This window comes from Leucopleurus acutus, assembly GCF_964270905.1.
Source record: "Leucopleurus acutus genome assembly, chromosome: 1".
In the NCBI taxonomy this organism is placed as follows: Eukaryota; Metazoa; Chordata; class Mammalia; order Artiodactyla; family Delphinidae; genus Leucopleurus; species Leucopleurus acutus.
The window spans coordinates 63,417,140-63,435,789 of record NC_139142.1 but is presented as its reverse complement, the minus strand read 5'-3'; the positions used below and the strand labels follow the sequence as shown (position 1 = coordinate 63,435,789).

The 18,650-nt window shown below is 40.9% G+C and overlaps 1 protein-coding gene across 1 annotated transcript; it reads right to left on the bottom strand.

Moving 5' to 3' along the window:
• Positions 1 to 13,131: 13,131 nt before the first annotated feature.
• On the bottom strand, positions 13,132 to 17,656 carry CFL2 (cofilin 2). The gene is made up of 4 exons (XM_082844635.1): positions 17,511 to 17,656; positions 16,144 to 16,451; positions 15,950 to 16,026; positions 13,132 to 15,866 (listed from the first exon to the last, which is right to left on the bottom strand). Exons 1-4 carry the CDS (start codon positions 17,511 to 17,513, stop codon positions 15,754 to 15,756), a joined length of 501 nt encoding a protein of 166 aa, XP_082700761.1. The 5' UTR covers positions 17,514 to 17,656; the 3' UTR covers positions 13,132 to 15,753.
• Between the last annotated feature and the right edge of the window lie 994 nt (positions 17,657 to 18,650).

Below are 18,650 nucleotides of genomic sequence, written 5' to 3'. Positions count from 1 at the left end.
AAGTAGAGTCCTAACGATATTGGAAACTATTTTGTAAAATAATTCCTTTGGGGAAGAGTAAAAATTATGCAAAGGGTGCCTATTATCACATCCCAATGGAACAAAAGTAGGTGGCATGAGAAATACAGGGACATTTTGTGGCTTCAGATATTTACAGTGGACGGCCCCAAGTCATACAGCAAGCATTCAGGTAGGTGCAATGCATAATTTTCAAGATCTAAATCTGCTCCTCTGTAACTAGAGCCACGGCAAATTTCTTTCTGGGGTGAAAAATACTAAGGAATGTGCACAAATAATATTTAAGGATAAAATCTCCCCTCTTACCAGCATATACTAATAACTTAAAACTAGTTGTTTTTTTTTTTTTTGTGGTACGCGGGCCTCTCACTGTTGTGGCCTCTCCCCTTGCAGAGCACAGGCTCCGGACGCGCAGGCTCAGCGGCCATGGCTCACGGGCCCAGCCGCTCCGCGGCATGTGGGATCTTCCCGTACCGGGGCACAAACCCGCGTCCCCTGCATCGGCAGGCGGACTCTCAACCACTGTGCCGCCAGGGAAGCCCTAAAACTAGTTTTAAATACAGGAATCTCCCAATTAGTCGTAATAATTTATTTAATATTATTATTTATAAAATTTATTTATTTATTTTTGGCTGCGTTGGATCTTTGTTGCTGACCGCGGGCTTTCTCTGGTTGCGGCGAGTGGGGGCTGCTCTTCTTTGTGGTGCACAGGCTTCTCATTGTAGTGGCTTCTCTTGTTGCGGAGCATGGGCTCTATGCACGCGGGCTTTGGTAGTTGCAGCATGTGGGCTCAGTAGTTGTGGTTCACAGGCTCTAGAGCGCAGGCTCAATAGTTGTGGCGCATGGGCTTAGTTCCTCTGCGGCATGTGGGACTTCCCGGACCAGGGCTCGAACCCGTGTCCCCTGCATTGGCAGGCGGATTCTTAACCACTGTACCATGAGGGAAGCCCAGTCGTAATAATTTAACGCAAGAAATTAACTCATGATTAACCTCCTTATTTGTTCTTTTCTGTATTTTGCAAAGGTTCTACACTGAACATGTTATTTTTGAAATACAATTATTTTAAAGAGTTACCCAGAAGAATATCAAACATATTACCTTTGCCCAATTTTTAGCCTTTTCCTATGAGAATGTTATTAGATTTTCTTTGTTTCGCCTAAGGCTCAGTTGCAAAAATTCTATTCATTTCTTTTACATATTGCCAAGAGAAAATCTGAGTGAAATAAAATATCTAGCTCAGAGAAGGAAACTTTTTGTTACAGTGGCAAGGACAATTCAACTAATCCCAAAACTTTTTTCTATAGCCAGGGCACAAGATATCTAATTCAGTCACTTGGTATTTCTTAAGAACTGCTAAACTGTGATAGCCATAAAGCACTTTTTTTTTAGCAGGTATATAAAACAAAACTAAAATAAGGAGTGAAGTACTGCTAAATCAACTTCGTAACAAATAAAATTCTAATGCAGCAATTATTCAAAGTGTACATATTACTCAATATGTTATATCATTAAAAATGGTAAATCAACAATTTCATTTATTTATTTTTTTACTTTATAACTCAGTTAAGGGGTTCCCTGGTGGCGCAGTGGTTGGGAGTCCGCCTGCCGATGCAGGGGGCTTCGTGCCCCGGTCCGGGAAGATTCCACATGCCACGGAGTGGCTGGTCCTGTGAGCCATGGCCGCTGAGCCTGCGCGTCCGGAGCCTGTGCTCTGCAGCGGGAGAGGCCACAACAGTGAGAGGCCCGCGTACCGCAAAAAAAACAAACAAAAAAAACCCGGCTACATTCTAAAACCTAAATATATTTCAAATTAGGAAAATGGCTAACACCAGTTTTGCTAGCGCCTCATCCCCCTTCTCCCTCATGTAAAAGACTTTTTGAAATGGAAACTATAAAATTTCTACACATTCCTTCATAACAGTTATCAATAAGCAGTAATGAGTAAAGGGACTATCACTCTTTTTCTCTCTATCCTTGACCCACAGCTATTTTACACACAAAAGGTTTAATTAATTTAATCTTCACATACGATTATTTTCTACTTATTTCATAAAGTCTGCATCTCTTTCATATCTTATGTGCTATAGCTGAGTTTTATGATCTCTAGAACAAAACATTCTACTGTCATTTTTACATTTTATAAAACTGTGCCTAATTATGCCAATTTGGGAACTGCCTTTCTTTTTATCTGGTGATTTAGTTTGCAGCTAATAAAAAAAAGCCCCATCAGCTCACAGGAACACACAGAAAGCTTTGGGCCACATGCCCAGGAATTTTGTGATTCACTCAGTAACTATCATCTTCCCAAAGGAAATATTTGAAATTCCCCTATTAAACAACAACAAAAAAATGCTACTAGAAAATATACCATTAACATAAGTGCTTTTTCAGTTCTGTGAGAACATTATACATTTGAAAAAATCTGTTCCAAATTTTTTTATGCCAAATAAAATACCAAAATATTGTACATGCATAATCAAATTAGCTGACAGAAAAAAGAAAATGAAAAATATTTATATACCTAGATGAAAAATAATCAAAGCTACTTCCAAGTGAATATGTCTAGGGTACATGTAAGAAAAATCTAATAAACTAAAAAAAAGTCAACTGGTGTTTTATATTTTTAAAGACTTATCAAATGTTTGTTCTCAGATCCTACTGTTTCAATACTCTAAAAAAGTTGGATCAAGAATAAACCTTCTGAACTTCCCTGGTGGCGCAGTGGTTGAGAGTCCGCCTGCCGATACAGGGGACACGGGTTCGAGCCCCGGTCCGGGAAGATCCCACATGCCGCGGAGCGGCTGGGACCGTGAGCCATGGCCGCTGAGCCTGCGCGTCCGGAGCCTGTGCTCCGCAGCGGGAGAGGCCACAACAGTGAGAGGCCCACATACCGCAAAAAAAAAAAAAAAAGAATAAACCTTCTTTCTCTTAATCATGGGAACAAATTATTTTGTGTGCCTTTAATGACACAAGTACTATCAAAAGCAAATATGGGGCGTAAGAGTAAGACGCAGAGATCACCTTCCTCCCCACAGATACACCAGAAATACATCTACACGTGGAACAACTCCTACAGAACACCTACTGAACGCTGGCAGAAGACCTCAGACCTCCCAAAAGGCAAGAAACCCCCCACGTACCTGGGTAGGGCAAAAGTAAAAAGAAAAAACAGACAAAAGAATAGGGACGGGACCTGCACCAGTGGGAGGGAGCTGAGAAGGAGGAAAGGTTTCCATACACTAGGAAGCCCCTTCGCGGGCGGAGACGGCGGGTGGCGGAGGGGGGGAAGCTTCGCAGCCGCGGAGGAGAGCACAGCAACAGGGGTGCGGGGGCGGGGGGAAAGCGGAGAGATTCCCGCACAGACGATCAGGGCCGACCGGCACTCACCAGTCCGAGACGCTTGTCTGCTTACCCGCCGGAGTGGGCGGGGCTGGGAGTTGAGGCTCGGGCTTCGGTCGGAGCGCCGGGAGAGGACTGGGGTTGGCGGCTTGAACACAGCCTGCAGGGGGTTAGTGCGCCACGGCTAGCCGGGAGGGAGTCCGGGGAAAAGTCTGGACCTGCCGAAGAGTCAAGAGACTTTTTCTTCCCTCTTTGTTTCCTGGTGCGCGAAGAGAGGGGATTAACAGCGCTGCTTAAAGGAGCTCCAGAGGCGGGCATGAGCCGCGGCTAAAAGCGCGGACCCCAGAGACGGGCATGAGACGCTAAGGCTGCTGATGCAGCCACCAAGAAGCCTGTGTGCGACCACAGGTCACTGTCCACACCCCACTTCCAGGGAGGCTGTGCAGCCTGCCACTGCCAGGGTCCCGGGATCCAAGGACAACTCTCCCGGGAGAACGCACGGCGTGCCTCAGGCTGGTGCAACGTTACGCTGGCCTCTGCCGCCGCAGGCCCGCCCCGCACTGCGTGCCCCTCCCTCCCCCCCGGCCTGAGTGAGCCGGAGCCCCTGAATCAGCGGCTCCTTTAACCCCGTCCTGTCTGAGCGAAGAACAGACGCCCTCCAGCGACCTACACGCAGAGGCGGGGCCAAATCCAAAGCTGAACCCCGGGAGCTGTGCGAACAAAGAAGAGAAAGGGAAATCTCTCCCAGCAGCCTCAGAAGCAGCGGATTAAAGCTCCACAATCAACTTGATGTACCCTGCATCTGTAGAATACATGAATAGACAGTCATCCCAAATGAAGGAGGTGGACTTTGAGAGCAAGATTTATGAATTTTTCCCCTTTTCCTGTTTTTGTGAGTGTGTATGTGTATGCTTCTTTGTGAGATTTTGTCTGTATAGCTTTGCTTCCACCATTTGTCCTAGGGTTCTATCCGTCTGTTGTTTTTTTTTTTTCTCTTAATAATTATATTTTTATTTTAATAACTTTATTATATTTTATCTTACTTTATTTTATTTTACTTTATCTTCTTCCTTTTTTTCCTTCCTTCCCTCCTTCCTTCCTTCCTCCCTCCCTCCTTTCTTTCTACTTCTACTAATACTTTCTACTTTTTCTCCCTTTTTTTCTGAGCCGTGTGGATGAAAGGCTCTTGGTGCTGCAGCCAGGAGTCAGTGCTGTGCCTCTGAGGTGGGAGAGCCAACTTCAGGATACTGGTCCACAAGAGACCTCCCAGCTCCACATAATATCAAATGGCGAAAATCTCCCATCTCAACATCAGCACCCAGCTTCACTCAATGACCAGGAAGCTACAGTGCTGGACATCCTATGCCAAACAACTAGGAAGACAGGAACACAACCCCACCCATTAGCAGAGAGTCTGCCTAAAATCATAAGTCCACAGACATCCTAAAACACACCACCAGACGTGGTCCTGCCCACCAGAAAGACAAGATCCAGCCTCATCCACCAGAACACAGGCACTAGTCCCCTCCACCAGGAAGCCTACACAACCCACTGAACCAATCTTAGCCACTGGGGACAGACACCAAAAACAACGGGAACTACGAACCTGCAGCCTGCGAACAGGAGACCCCAAACACAGTAAGATAAGCAAAATGAGAAGACAGAAAAACACACAGCAGATGAAGGAGCAAGATAAAAACCCACCAGACCTAACAAATGAAGAGGAAATAGGCAGTCTACCTGAAAAAGAATTCAGAATAATGATAGTAAAGATGATCCAAAATCTTGGAAATAGAGAAAATGCAAGAAACATTTAACAAGGACCTAGAAGAACTAAAGATGAAACAAACAACGATGAACAACACAATAAGAAATGAAAAATACTCTAGATGGGATCAATAGCAGAATAACTGAGGCAGAAGAACGGATAAGTGACCTGGAAGATAAAATAGTGGAAATAACTACTGCAGAGCAGAATAAAGAAAAAAGAATGAAAAGAACTGAGGACAGTCTCAGAGACCTCTGGGACAACATGAAATGCACCAACATTCGAATTATAGGAGTTCCAGAAGAAGAGGAGAAAAAGAAAGGGACTGAGAAAATATTTGAAGAGATTATAGTTGAAAACTTCCCTAATATGGGAAAGGAAATAGTTAATCAAGTCCAGGAAGCACAGAGAGTCCCATACAGGAAAATCCAAGGAGAAATATGCCAAGACACATATTAATCAACCTGTCAAAAATTAAATACAAAGGAAACATATTAAAAGCAGCAAGGAAAAAAACAACAAATAACACACAAGGGAATCACCATAAGGTTAACAGCTGATCTTTCAGCAGAAACTCTGCAAGCCAGAAGTGACTGGCAGGACATATTTAAAGTGGTGAAGGAGAAAAACCTGCAACCAAGATTACTCTACCCAGCAAGGATCTCATTCAGATTTGATGGAGAAAGTAAAACCTTACAGACAAGCAAAAGCTGAGAGAGTTCAGCACCACCAAACCAGCTCTACAACAACTGCTAAAGTAACTACTCTAGGCAAGAAACAAAGAGAAGGAAAAGACCTACAATAACGAACCCAAAACAATTAAGAAAATGGGAATAGGAACATACATATCGATAATTACCTTAAATGTAAATGGACTAAATGCTCCCACCAAAAGACACAGATTGGCTGAACGGATACAAAAACAAGACCCATATATTTGCTGTCTACAAGAGACCCACTTCAGACCTAGAGACACATACAGACTGAAAGTAAGGGGATGGAAAAAGATATTTCATGCAAATGGAAGCCAAAAGAAAGCTGGAGTAGCAATTCTCATATCAGACAAGATAGACTTAAAAATAAAGACTATTACAAGAGACAAAGAAGGACAATACATAATGATCAATCTAAGAAGAAGATATAACAATTGTAAATATTTATGCACCCAACATAGGAGCACCTCAATATATAAGGCAAATACTAACAGCCATAAAAGGGGAAATCGACAGTAACACATTCATAGTAGGGGACTTTAACACCCTACTTTCACCAATGGACAGATCATCCAAAATGAAAATAAATAAGGAAACAGAAGCTTTAAATGATACATTAAACAAGATGGACTTAATTGATATTTATAGGACATTCCATCCAAAAACAACAGAATACACATTTTTCTCAAGTGCTCATGGAACATTCTCCAGGATAGATCATATCTTGGGTCACAAATCAAGCCTTGGTAAATTTAAGAAAATTGCAATTGTATCAAGTATCTTTTCTGACCACAACGCTATGAGACTAGATATCAATTACAGGAAAAGATCTGTAAAAAATACAAACACATGGAGGCTAAACAATACACTACTTAATAACGAAGTGATCACTGAAGAAATCAAAGAGAAAATTTAAAAATACCTAGAAACAAATGACAATGGAGACACGACGACCCAAAACCTATGGGAGGCAGCAAAAGCAGTTCTAAGAGGGAAGTTTATAGCAATACAATCCTACCTTAAGAAACAGGAAACATCTCGAATAAACAACCTAACCTTGCACCTAAAGCAATTAGAGAAAGAAGAACAAAAAAACCCCAAAGTTAGCAGAAGGAAAGAAATCATAAAAATCAGATCAGAAATAAATGAAAAAGAAATGAAGGAAACGATAGCAAAGATCAATAAAACTAAAAGCTGGTTCTTTGAGAAGATAAACAAAATTGATAAACCATTAGCCAGACTCATCAAGAAAAAAAGGGAGAAGACTCAAATCAATAGAATTAGAAATGAAAAAGGAGAAGTAACAACTGACACTGCAGAAATACAAAAGATCATGAGAGATTACTATAAGCAACTCTATGCCAATAAAATGGACAATCTGGAAGAAATGGACAAATTCTTAGAAATGCACAACCTGCCAAGACTGAATCAGGAAGAAATAGAAAATATGAACAGACCAATCACAAGCACTGAAATTGAAACTGTGATTAAAAATCTTCCAACAAACAAAAGCCCAGGACCAGATGGCTTCACAGGCAAATTCTATCAAACATTTAGAGAAGAGCTAACACCTATCCTTCTCAAACTCTTCCAAAATATAGCAGAGGGAGGAACACTCCCAAACTCATTCTACGAGGCCACCATCACCCTGATACCAAAACCAGACAAGGATGTCACAAAGAAAGAAAACTACAGGCCAATATCACTGATGAACATAGATGCAAAAATCCTCAACAAAATACTAGCAAACAGAATCCAACAGCACATTAAACGGATCATACACCATGATCAAGTGGGGTTTATCCGAGGAATGCAAGGATTCTTCAATATACACAAATCAATCAATGTGAAACACCATATTAACAAATAGAAGGAGAAAAACCATATGATCATCTCAATAGATGCAGAGAAATCTTTTGACAAAATTCAACAGCCATTTATGAAAAAAACCCTCCAGAAAGTAGGCCTCGAGGGAACTTTCCTCAACATAATAAAGGCCATATATGACAAACCCACAGCCAACATCGTCCTCAATGGTGAAAAACTGAAAGCATTTCCACTAAGATCAGGAACAAGACAAGGCTGCCCACTCTCACCACTCTTATTCAACATGGTTTTGGAAGTTTTATCCACAGCAATCAGAGAAGAAAAGGAAATAAAAGGAATCCAAATCGGAAAAGAAGAAGTAAAGCTGTCACTGTTTGCAGATGACAGGATACTATACATAGAGAATCCTACAGATGCTACCAGAAAACTACTAGAGCTAATCAATGAATTTGGTAAAGTAGCAGGATACAAAATTAATGCACAGAAATCTCTGGCAATCCTATACACTAATGATGAAAAATCTGAAAGTGAAATCAAGAAAACACTTCCATTTACCATTGCAACAAAAAGAATAAAATATCTAGGAATAAACCTACCTAAGGCAAGAAAAGACCTGTCTGCAGAAAATTATAAGACACTGATGAAAGAAATTAAAGATGATGCAAATAGATGGAGAGATATACCATGTTCTTGGATTGGAAGAATCAACATTGTGAAAATGACTCTACTACCCAAAACAATCTACAGATTCAATGCAATCCCTATCAAACTACCACTGGCATTTTTCACAGAGCTAAAACAAAAAATTTCGCAATTTGTATGGAAACACAAAAGACCCCGAATAGCCAAAGCAATCTTGAGAACGAAAAAAGGAGCTGGAGGAATCGGGCTCCCTGACTTCAGACTGTACTACAAAGCTACAGTAATCAAGACAGTATGGTGCTGGCCCCAAACCAGAAAGATAGATCAATGGAACAGGATAGAAAGCCCAGAGATAAACCCACGCACATATGGTCACCTTATCTTTGATAAAGGTGGCAGGAATGTACAGTGGAGAAAGGACAGCCTCTTCAATAAGTGGTGCTGGGAAAACTGGACAGGTACATGTAAAAGTATGAGATTAGATCACTCCCTAACACCATACACAAAAATAAGCTCAAAATGGATTAAAGACCTAAATGTAAGGCCAGAAACTATCAAACTCTTAGAAGAAAACATAGGCAGGCCACTCTATGACATAAATCACAGCAAGATCCTTTTTGACCCACTTCCTAGAGAAACGGAAATAAAAACAAACAAATGGGACCTAATGAAACTTCGAAGCTTTTGCACAGCAAAGGAAACCATAAGCAAGACCAAAACACAACTCTCAGAATGGGAGAAAATATTTGTAAATGAAGCAACTGACAAAGGATTAATCTCCAAAATTTATAAGCAGCTCATGCAGCTTAATAACAAAAAAACAAACAACCCAATCCAAAAATGGGGAGAAGACCTAAACAGACATTTCTCCAAAGAAGATATACAGACTCCCAACAAACACATGAAAGAATGCTCAACATCACTAATCATTAGAGAAATGCAAATCAAAACTACAATGAGATATCATCTCACACCAGTCAGAATGTCCATGATCAAAAAATCTAGAAACAATAAATGCTGGAGAGGGTGTGGAGAAAAGGGAACCCTCTTGCACTGTTGGTGAGAATGTAAATTGATACAGCCACTGTGGAGAACAGTATGGAGGTTCCTTAAAAAACTACAAATAGAACTACCATATGACCCAGCAATCCCACTACTGGGCATATACCCTGAGAAAACCATAATTCAAAAAGAGTCATGTACCAAAATGTTCATTGCCGTTCTGTTTACAATAGCCCGGAGATGGAAACAACCTAATTGTCCATCATCGGATGAATGGATAAAGAAGATGTAGCACATATATACGATGGAATATTACTCAGCCATAAAAAGAAACGAAACTGAGCTATTTGTAATGAGGTGGATAGACCTCGAGTCTGTCATACAGAGTGAAGTAAGTCAGAAAGAGAGACAAATACCGTATGCTAACACATATATGTGGAATTTAAGGGGAAAAAAATGTCATGAAGAACCTAGGGGTAAGACAGGAAATAAAGACACAGACCTACTAGAGAATGGACTTGAGGATATGGAGAGGGGGAAGGGTAAGCTGTGACAAAGCGCGAGAGAGGCATGGACATATTATACACTATCAAACGTAAGCTAGATAGCTAGTGGGAAGCAGCCGCACAGCACAGGGAGATCAGCTCGGTGCTTTGTGACCGCCTGGAGGGGTGGGATAGGGAGGGTGGGAGGGAGGGAGACGCAAGAGGGAAGAGATATGGGAACATATGTATATATATAACTGATTCATTTTGTTGTAAAGCAGAAACTAACACACCATTGTAAAGCAATTATACTCCAATAAAGATGTTTAAAAAAAAAGCAAATATGACTTCTTTAAATATTAATGATATTTTAGACACCACACTGGTTTACAGTAATCTCTCTTTTACCTACAGCTCAGCTATTTTACAAACATTACTGAGAAAAAAAACCCCCCAAACCCAGACAATACACCAAGTTCTTTTAACAGCCATAAGGAATGTCAGAAGGCTCAGTCAGGCATTTTGCTCTGAAGCCCTCACTCTGAGTCTATTCAATTCCTTCTACACAATTCTAACAAACGTAGCTTTCCAATTCACATGAGATGAAAAGTAACAATAAGAGAAGCTACTATAGGCAAAGCATACTGATAACAGCAAAATGCAGTATCTGAGAAGTTACAAGTATGAAAATCAAAAGGAAAGCAAAACAAACAAAAAAGGCATAAAAAGCCAAAATTGACCTTGCTGAGGTTAATTACTTAGGAGCAATCATATACTTCAGGAGACTCTCAAGTTAGTATGCTAGCACATTGTATAATTGAAATGATGACCTTAAGTCTTCAACACAATTCCTTCTATTTAATTATCACATGTTGATATCAGCCTGCTTTTTGATAGGGGAACTGGTTTGCTTGGGACTGTACCAGCTTAAGCCTAGCATAATTATTATATAATTATCTCCAGGCATAATTATTACTAGCTCTCCTTTTCACTCTCAAAAAGAATGGTTTGGACTGTAAATTTTAGAGTCATCCTACTGAATGCTTACTACGTGCCAAGAACTATTCCAAGGGCTTTCATTTATCCTCACAGTCCTGTGAGATGGGGTATAATTATTATCCCCTTTTTTAGATGAACTAAGGCTCTGAGAGGTTAAGTGATTTTCCTAATCACTAAGATCATTCAATTAGGAAGTATTAAAGGCCTATATTTGAACAACCCAGACAGTCTGATACCAAAGTCCTAGTGTTTAACTACCGTAAGGCACTGTATTATTTCTCTTTAGAAAGACGGGTAGAGGAACAGCAAGAGGGAGACATCCAAGTTTTTGGAAAAGGATTGAGAGGGATCAGCTTTCTAGAAAATGTGTGTATACAATCTATTCCATAAACGGATTTCACAGTCCCGTAAACTTACAATACTGAAACATCCCATAAACTTACGATACTGAAACATCTAAGAAAAACTTGAAGTGTAAAAATATTTCAGATTTTTTTTTTTTTTTTTTTTGCGGTACACAGGCCTCTCACTATTATAGCCTCTCCCGCCGCGGAGCACAGGCTCTGGACGCGCAGGCCCAGCGGCCATGGCTCACGGGCCCAGCCGCTCCGCGGCATGTGGTATCTTCCCGGACTGGGGCATGAACCCGCGTCCCCTGCATCGGCAGGCGGACTCTCAAACCACTGCGCCACCAGGGCAGCCCAATAGTTCGGATTTTTATGAGCACGGACTTTCTCAGAAAACAAAAATTCCAAGACTATTTTTCAAGTATTCTTCACATGTTACTTTAAACACATACTAGTTATGTCCTGCTCAAAAAGTCATATTATTCCATCTTTTAAAAAAGAAAACTACGGGCTTCCCTCGTGGCGCAGTGGTTGAGAGTCCGCCTGCCAATGCAGGGGACACGGGTTCATAACCCCGGTCCGGGAAGATCCCACATGCCGCGGAGCGGCTGGGCCCGTGAGCCATGGCCGCTGAGCCTGCGTGTCCGGAGCCTGTGCTCCGCAACAGGAGAGGCCACAACAGTGAGAGGCCCGCGTAACGCAAAAAAAAAAAAAAAAATTAGTAACTCATTGTATGTTACTATATGAAGGCAGAATGAAAAGTATACTGGACTGCAATCTTTTGCTACTCAACAGCTGGGATGTTCCTTAACTTCTCCAGACTTGTTTCTTCATGTGCAGCAGAGAAATATGGTTTAGCTTGTTAAGAGGACCTAAGGAGATCAAACGGATTTCAAGTGGCTTGAGAACTATAAAGGATTACCTAGAGTATTAATTAATATACAGTCATAGATTTTCAACAACCTGGATCATAAATTTATGCCACATATTCCAAAACGATATTTCTTTATTTCCTCTTTTATTTTTTACTTCAAAATTTGGGGAAAAAAACTATAGTCTTTGGTCACATGTGAAAAAGAAAATTACACTAAAAAGATTAACAGCAGCCATGGACAACAACTCAGGGGCTACACTTTATACTTCATTCTGTAAAACAGATCCTGTTTACCAGGTAATTAGTCCTTAAACAACCTGTGAGATTAAGTAAAATAGTTACAATAATAAAATAAAGAGGTTCAAAGAGTTACAATAAATCTTATTGTTAACATGGTTCTTAACTATATTTACTTAGAGTGAAGTTTAAATAATTACATTTACATAGTACTTTCCTGTCTTCCAAAAAGCATTTCCATATCTGATCCTCAGCAACCAGGTATGGTAGATAGATATCATCATTCTCATATAAAGAAACTGAGGTTCAGAGAGATTAATTTGCACAACTGCTTTCTGACAGGAAATTGAAGTGGAAGGATGACTCCTGATCTACATGGAAAGAAAGCAATTATTTGGATGCTCTAGAGCAAAAGAAAAGCCTCAGACCTATTTATTGGCTGAGACGAGACACAGAACATTTATAAACTCATGCTGTCTCAAAAGCAATATCCATTGGAGCCTGCCTGCGCATCTCTAGTAGCTTTAATGTTCATAGAAAAATGAATATTCATGTTTGTTTGGGATCTCAAACTATTATTAAATTTGCAAGCAAAAACAGGACCAATGAAGAATTGAACCAGATTATTTTTTCAGAGTGGCAAACCTAATGAAGTGTCCCAACCCCTCTATGATTTACCATTGCTGAGATTATTCCTTACCAAGGAAACACTTAAAAAATTTTTCTCCCACAGCTCATTTGCTAGATTCCATAAATTAGCTGTTACAAAGAATCTGCATCAGAGAAATTCAAACCTACTAAGAGGCTTTTCTTCCAACCTACTAAAAAGGCACATTAAATACACAACGTTGGCCACATTTAGATAATGATGGAAAACAACAGCTGATAGCCAGTTTGGGACAAATGCCAACTGTTTCCATTTGTCTGAAAATGTCAAAATTAATTGCTACAACACTCAGTTTTCAAAGAATATTGATATCTCTAAATGAGAAAGTATGCCAACCAAAAATCCTAAAAAACAGACTAAAGATAATAGTGCCTCCCTGATCTGCAGTATTAGTTAAAAAAAAATTTTAGCGTCCCAAAGTAAACACATCTCAACAGCTTTACATATTTTCATATACTTTATTTTTTAAACACTTATAATTTTGCAAGCTAGCAGTAAAATATTTTCCTCAATATTTTACTAATTAGCACCGTATACCTTTTAAAGCTAACTGGAACACTGTTTTATTTAAATGATTGTGAAGTAAAATGATCATTTCAAATACCTAATTAGTCTCAACACATGAATCATTAATTATCATTATTTTTGGCTTTATGCACAAAGATGTATTTCAAAGATGAACTTAATATTAGTATCAGTTCTGTCAATCTAACAAATCAAAGTACCACAGTTTAAAGCAATATTTAACCTCTGAAATTATTATATAATTAAAGAGGCATATAAGAAAGTTGAGAAATCACTATGAAAACAAAAGATACTGCACAACTTTAAATTTAGAATCCCTTACTTTTTAGAAGAATGAGGAAAATAATGAAAAATTTCATGATACAAGTATTCGTTACACATATGGTTTAGTATATATATGTCAGTACTCTCACGCTTTGCTTATGAGTTTGGCCTTACCAAAAAGCCATCAAAATGTCCAGGATAATTCACAGGGACAGCTGGAAGCCTGAAATAAAATTGCTCAGTGCAAAAGATCCTAAGCCATTCATACAATTTTAAACAGAAACCTGGACATTTAACTCCTATTTTTGTTTCCATCTGAAAACCTGTTGAAAATATGGAAAAAAATTTAACTAAACTCACATTACTTCCACATATTAAAACAAGGGGGATTTTTCATTTCCTGTTTTCTAATAAGAGCATTCTTCAGAGCTATGGGTTTAAGTTCTAAGCTACAATCCACTACTTACTAGCATGCCTGTTTTGCATACCAGTAGAATCAAGTCCAGTTTTGCCATTTGTGGATAACTATGACAAGATACAAAAGCATGTGTTTGCCATAAATAGCTCTGGCTAACAGCAAACTGCTCACACTGAACAGATCAAATTCTCTATAAGGAGAGCTGCCTGGACCACAGCCAAATCCCACTACTAATGTTTAAGACTGCTGTAACAATTTTTTTTCAAATTTGTGAAATATATTAAGAAATAGTAGCTGAAAGTTCCTAAACATGAGAAGTATTATTAAACTTTTGAAGGACATTTTACAAATTATTTTCATTATGACCAAATGTGCAATAAAAGCTTCCTGCTTCTTCTACTACTAGTCAACTAATTAGAAATGTAAACGTGAATTAAAAAATAACTACCCTAATTTATCCAGAGAACAAATCAGATATCGAAGAGTATTTATGTCAAAGTGCAAAAAAATAATTCCTGATCATATTAACACATAAGGAAATAAATAAAGCTTATAAAAGTACACCTCTATAACGTTAATATTTTGTATTAGTTGGCTTTAGGATAGAATACTTTTTAAACCAAATAAACACAACAAACTGGAAAATATCACGCAAGAATGTTGTACAAAAAAATTCTTAAATGACCAGTGCAGAGATTAATAATAGCTGTTTACCCTAGGAGTTGCTTCACATGGTATTTTGCAAAATGTCCAAGGAAAACAAGGCAACGTTCTGTAATATGCCACAATTTTTATTGCAACGTGGCCATTTTTGTGAGGGTGGGGTTTGATCTCAAAAACAATGTTCCATTTAAGGCTCTTTTATACAGAAATTGCCATCATGACTGATATTCAAAATATCTTTAGTGTCGCAAGACTTAACATGGTAAACATAAAACTCCTACACTTATTCAGTAGTGTACACTCAATGGAAAACAAAAAGGCATTAATAACAGCTATTTCTTTTAAGAAGATACGCAGGTAACAGGAATGAACACTGAGGTACTAGGATAAGTTGATGACACAGTTAACTTAATTGGCATTCCTTTTGGGGTGGGGGATTAAACTCATTACAAAAAAAGTGCTTTCAATGCATAGTATTATATCTGTGCTGCCATGTCACAAAAAATAGGCTTGCCAAGGCAGGTGAGGTGTATGAATGCTCAAGCCTCACAGAACTGCAATCAAGTGCAACTATAAATAATACTGAATAAAGTCTACCATCTCACCAGTGGATAATACTTTCAAGGCATTCAATTAGCTTAACCCTTTGTAGTGTTCTAAGCTATTCACATTGACATTCACATTCATTGTAGTGCTTGCTGCAAGGGAGGCATATAACCAGTTGTTTTGGCTAAAATATGGTGGGAAGGCATTCCTTGGGTTCTACATAAAAGTAACAGTATTAAACAGTCTAATGGCAATCACTGATAGGCTGCTTACATGAATGATATTTCCTTCATTCATTGTGTTGGAAGGACCCAGTGGGAAGAGGAAGGAAAAAAAAACCAAAACCTAATACTATTCCAATTGACTGAGCTGGAGAAATGGAAGCTCCTTAAGATCCAGATGGCACTTGACTGTCATTTTATAAGGGTTTTCCTTCAAGTGAAACTACTACGTTGCCTCCCAATTTCTCTCCAAGTGTTGAACGGTCCTTTATATCATCCAAGCCATTTACTTGCCACTCATGTTTAATACCTAAAAAGAAAAAACATTATCCTGTTACTTTATTATAAGTAAGAGAGGGCAATTCTTCTGCACAAAATATTCAGTGTTTGTACCTGTAAATTTCTTTTTAATGGCATCTTTAGAGCTAGCATAAATCATCTTGCTTTTTAAAGGTGCACTTTCAGGAGCCCTACAGGGGGAAAAAAAATTGTTGAATCCTATTTAAAAGAAAAAGAAAGGTAAAACTGACTATGTTAATAATAATCCTTGCATTTTAAAAGTACTTTTTTCTTTTGTTTTTACACACCAGAATATAAATACTAGGTCTTCTTTCTTAGACTCTTTTGTTTCGTATGTGGCATCGTACAAAGCATATCGGCAATCATTCAGAGGTAGCAACTTCACAAAAGATGTGTAGGGGTCCTCTACAGTATCACCAATGTCACCCACCAAGATCTGCTTTGCTTCCTCTACAATTATTTGTCTTTTGTCATCGCTTAAACAGAAGAGAACTGCTTTCTTTCTTTTTTTGATCTCCTCCTGTGTAGAAGATTTCCTTACTTTCATATCATTAAAAACTTTGATGACTTCATCATTCACTGTAACTCCAGAAGCCTGAAAATAAAGAAAGAACAGTAATTTAGAACAAGTATTTTGGTTTTAGCCAAAATTACTGTTTGCCTAGAGAGGATTCACTTTAGTCTGGATATCAAAAGTTGCATCATACCATGCAAATAGTCCAATCAGATTTGCCACATTTTAAGTATCAGTATATAATGCACCTAAGGATTCTGACTCAACCTGCCCCATTCATCCTTTTTTAAAAAGGGGTTTGGAGTGTGAAGTAATTGGCAGGCAGAGGGAAAGGGACAAATACAGGCTGTCCCATCCCTGAAATGTTTCCTATTTCACTGGGTGATGTCAGAGCTTCAGGAGCCGCAGCAAAAATACCTTCTGTATTGTGTCAACCCGGCAGGCCTTAAAAAAACACTTTCGGATTTCAGTTAATGCTTCTACTATTTTTTTCTTTAAAGTCATCCTAACCAGGGCCCTTTCCTCATAAGGAAAGAGAATCAAGTGTGAACTCCAAACCGCCCACGGCTACAACATAATTGCCTCACAGCTCAAATGCAGACGCTTCAAAACTAACGGATCGCGTGTAAAAGCTTTTTACCGCGAGAAGCCGTGTTCAAGAGTTTTCCCACCTCCTTAATCTCCCCCTAAGGGTTTTACTACAGGCCCTCAAGACCCCCACCGAAAGCGTCCAGCAAGGGCTTTACAGCACGTACCAATCTGAGAGCGCGCGTGGGAATAAAATTAGCAAGGGGAGGGCAAAGGCGGCGAGCAGGGTGGGGGCAAAGCTCGGCGGACCCTCCCGCACCCCCGGCCGCCGCCCGCCCGCCCCACTTAGGCCACGACCCTCGCCCCGCGCCCGGGCCCTCCCCGCCCCCAGGAATCCGAAGAGCGGCCGGCCGGGCCTGACGGCGGGAGCGCAGGCCGGCCGGTGGAGAGAGAGCAGCGGGGCCGCAGCGCAGGAGCGCCCACCTTGGAGGCCAAAATCAGGTTAAAATGGCGGCCTCAGGCCCAGGGCCCGGCGGTGCCGTGCGGGGGGCTGTGCTTGCCGCGCCCCGGCCCCCCCGACCCCCGGACCCCCGGTCGGCGCGCCCGCCTTACCATAGCGCCCGCGGCTGAGGCTGCGGCGGCGGCTCGGGCTCCGGCGGTGTGGCGCTGCGAAGGGAAGGAGGGGCGGCCGGGAGGCGGCGAGTGCGGGGCACGCCGGGAGTGCGGCCCAAAAGGCGGCGACCGCTCGGGGGGCTGCGGTGAGGGCGGGGCGGTCACGTGGGCACGCCCCGGGCTGGCGCTCCAGCCCGCCGGCCCCCCCGCGTCCTCGGCCTGACCCCGCGGGCGCGCGCGCGCGCGCGCGCAGCAGCAGCCCCCGCGGACTCTGCGGCCGTGGTCCGAACCCCGGGCCCCAACGCGAAGGCCTTCAGCGCCAGGACACCACCCGTCCCGTCCGCCGGATCGCACGGCGGGCGTTTCCACACTGCCTCCCGAGGGCCAGGGCGCAGCTCCAGGGGTTGAGCGCGTGTGAGGCGAATGGCGCTCCAAGGTGTCTCTTTTATTCGCTTGTGGTTTCCACTGAAAGGGGCTGGATTCCTACATTGTGGGTCTTTTTGGAAAACCCCCATCAGAGATGGCGCGAATTATTTAGATCTCCTTCCATCAATTCAACGAGAATAAACACTGGGGGGGGTGAGGGGGTTACTCTAGTTGATTGAATTACTCAGCAAAAACAAAATGATAAACAGAGGTGGGAAATCGCTTTCTAAAAGTCTGTGGTTGGAATAATAATAATAGGGGGAGATCGGGGTAGTAACATCCCCTGGTAATATCCTTTTATAGATTAGACTTGGTAGGAAATGGATTTCACTCTCTGCTAGTAGTCTTTTCCTCAGGAGGCCACAGCTACGACAGCTGCCATCAAATAAGTGGACCCAAGAGTAGAGTCCTCCCTCTTTGGCAACCACAACCTCTTCTAGCAAAACCCATATAACTGAGCCAAGGCTCTTCTCTAACTAAACCTTTTTTATACTTGTTATGAGTATTCATCGCATTTATCATAGAAAAAATCGGCACGGTGTACTTTGAGGAAATTTTTCATGAAGATTCAATGCTTTATGAGTGTATAATGAAAATGTTTTAAATGAAACACTTTATGTGGTTATGTTTAATAAAAGGAAGGTTTCATAAAGTATTTCATTCATCAGTGTTTGGGCTAATTTATGCTACCTTTTTTCCTGAACGTTTATCATT

Bases quoted from the DNA above. Each gene is read 5' to 3' on its own strand.
- CFL2 (XM_082844635.1), bottom strand. The intron at 16,027-16,143 runs GTGTGTAAAAAC...TTCCCCCTGTAG, and splicing joins GACCTAGTATTTATATTCTG to GGCTCCTGAAAGTGCACCTT. The intron at 15,867-15,949 runs GTACAAACACTG...TTTTCTTTTTAG, and splicing joins CATTAAAAAGAAATTTACAG to GTATTAAACATGAGTGGCAA.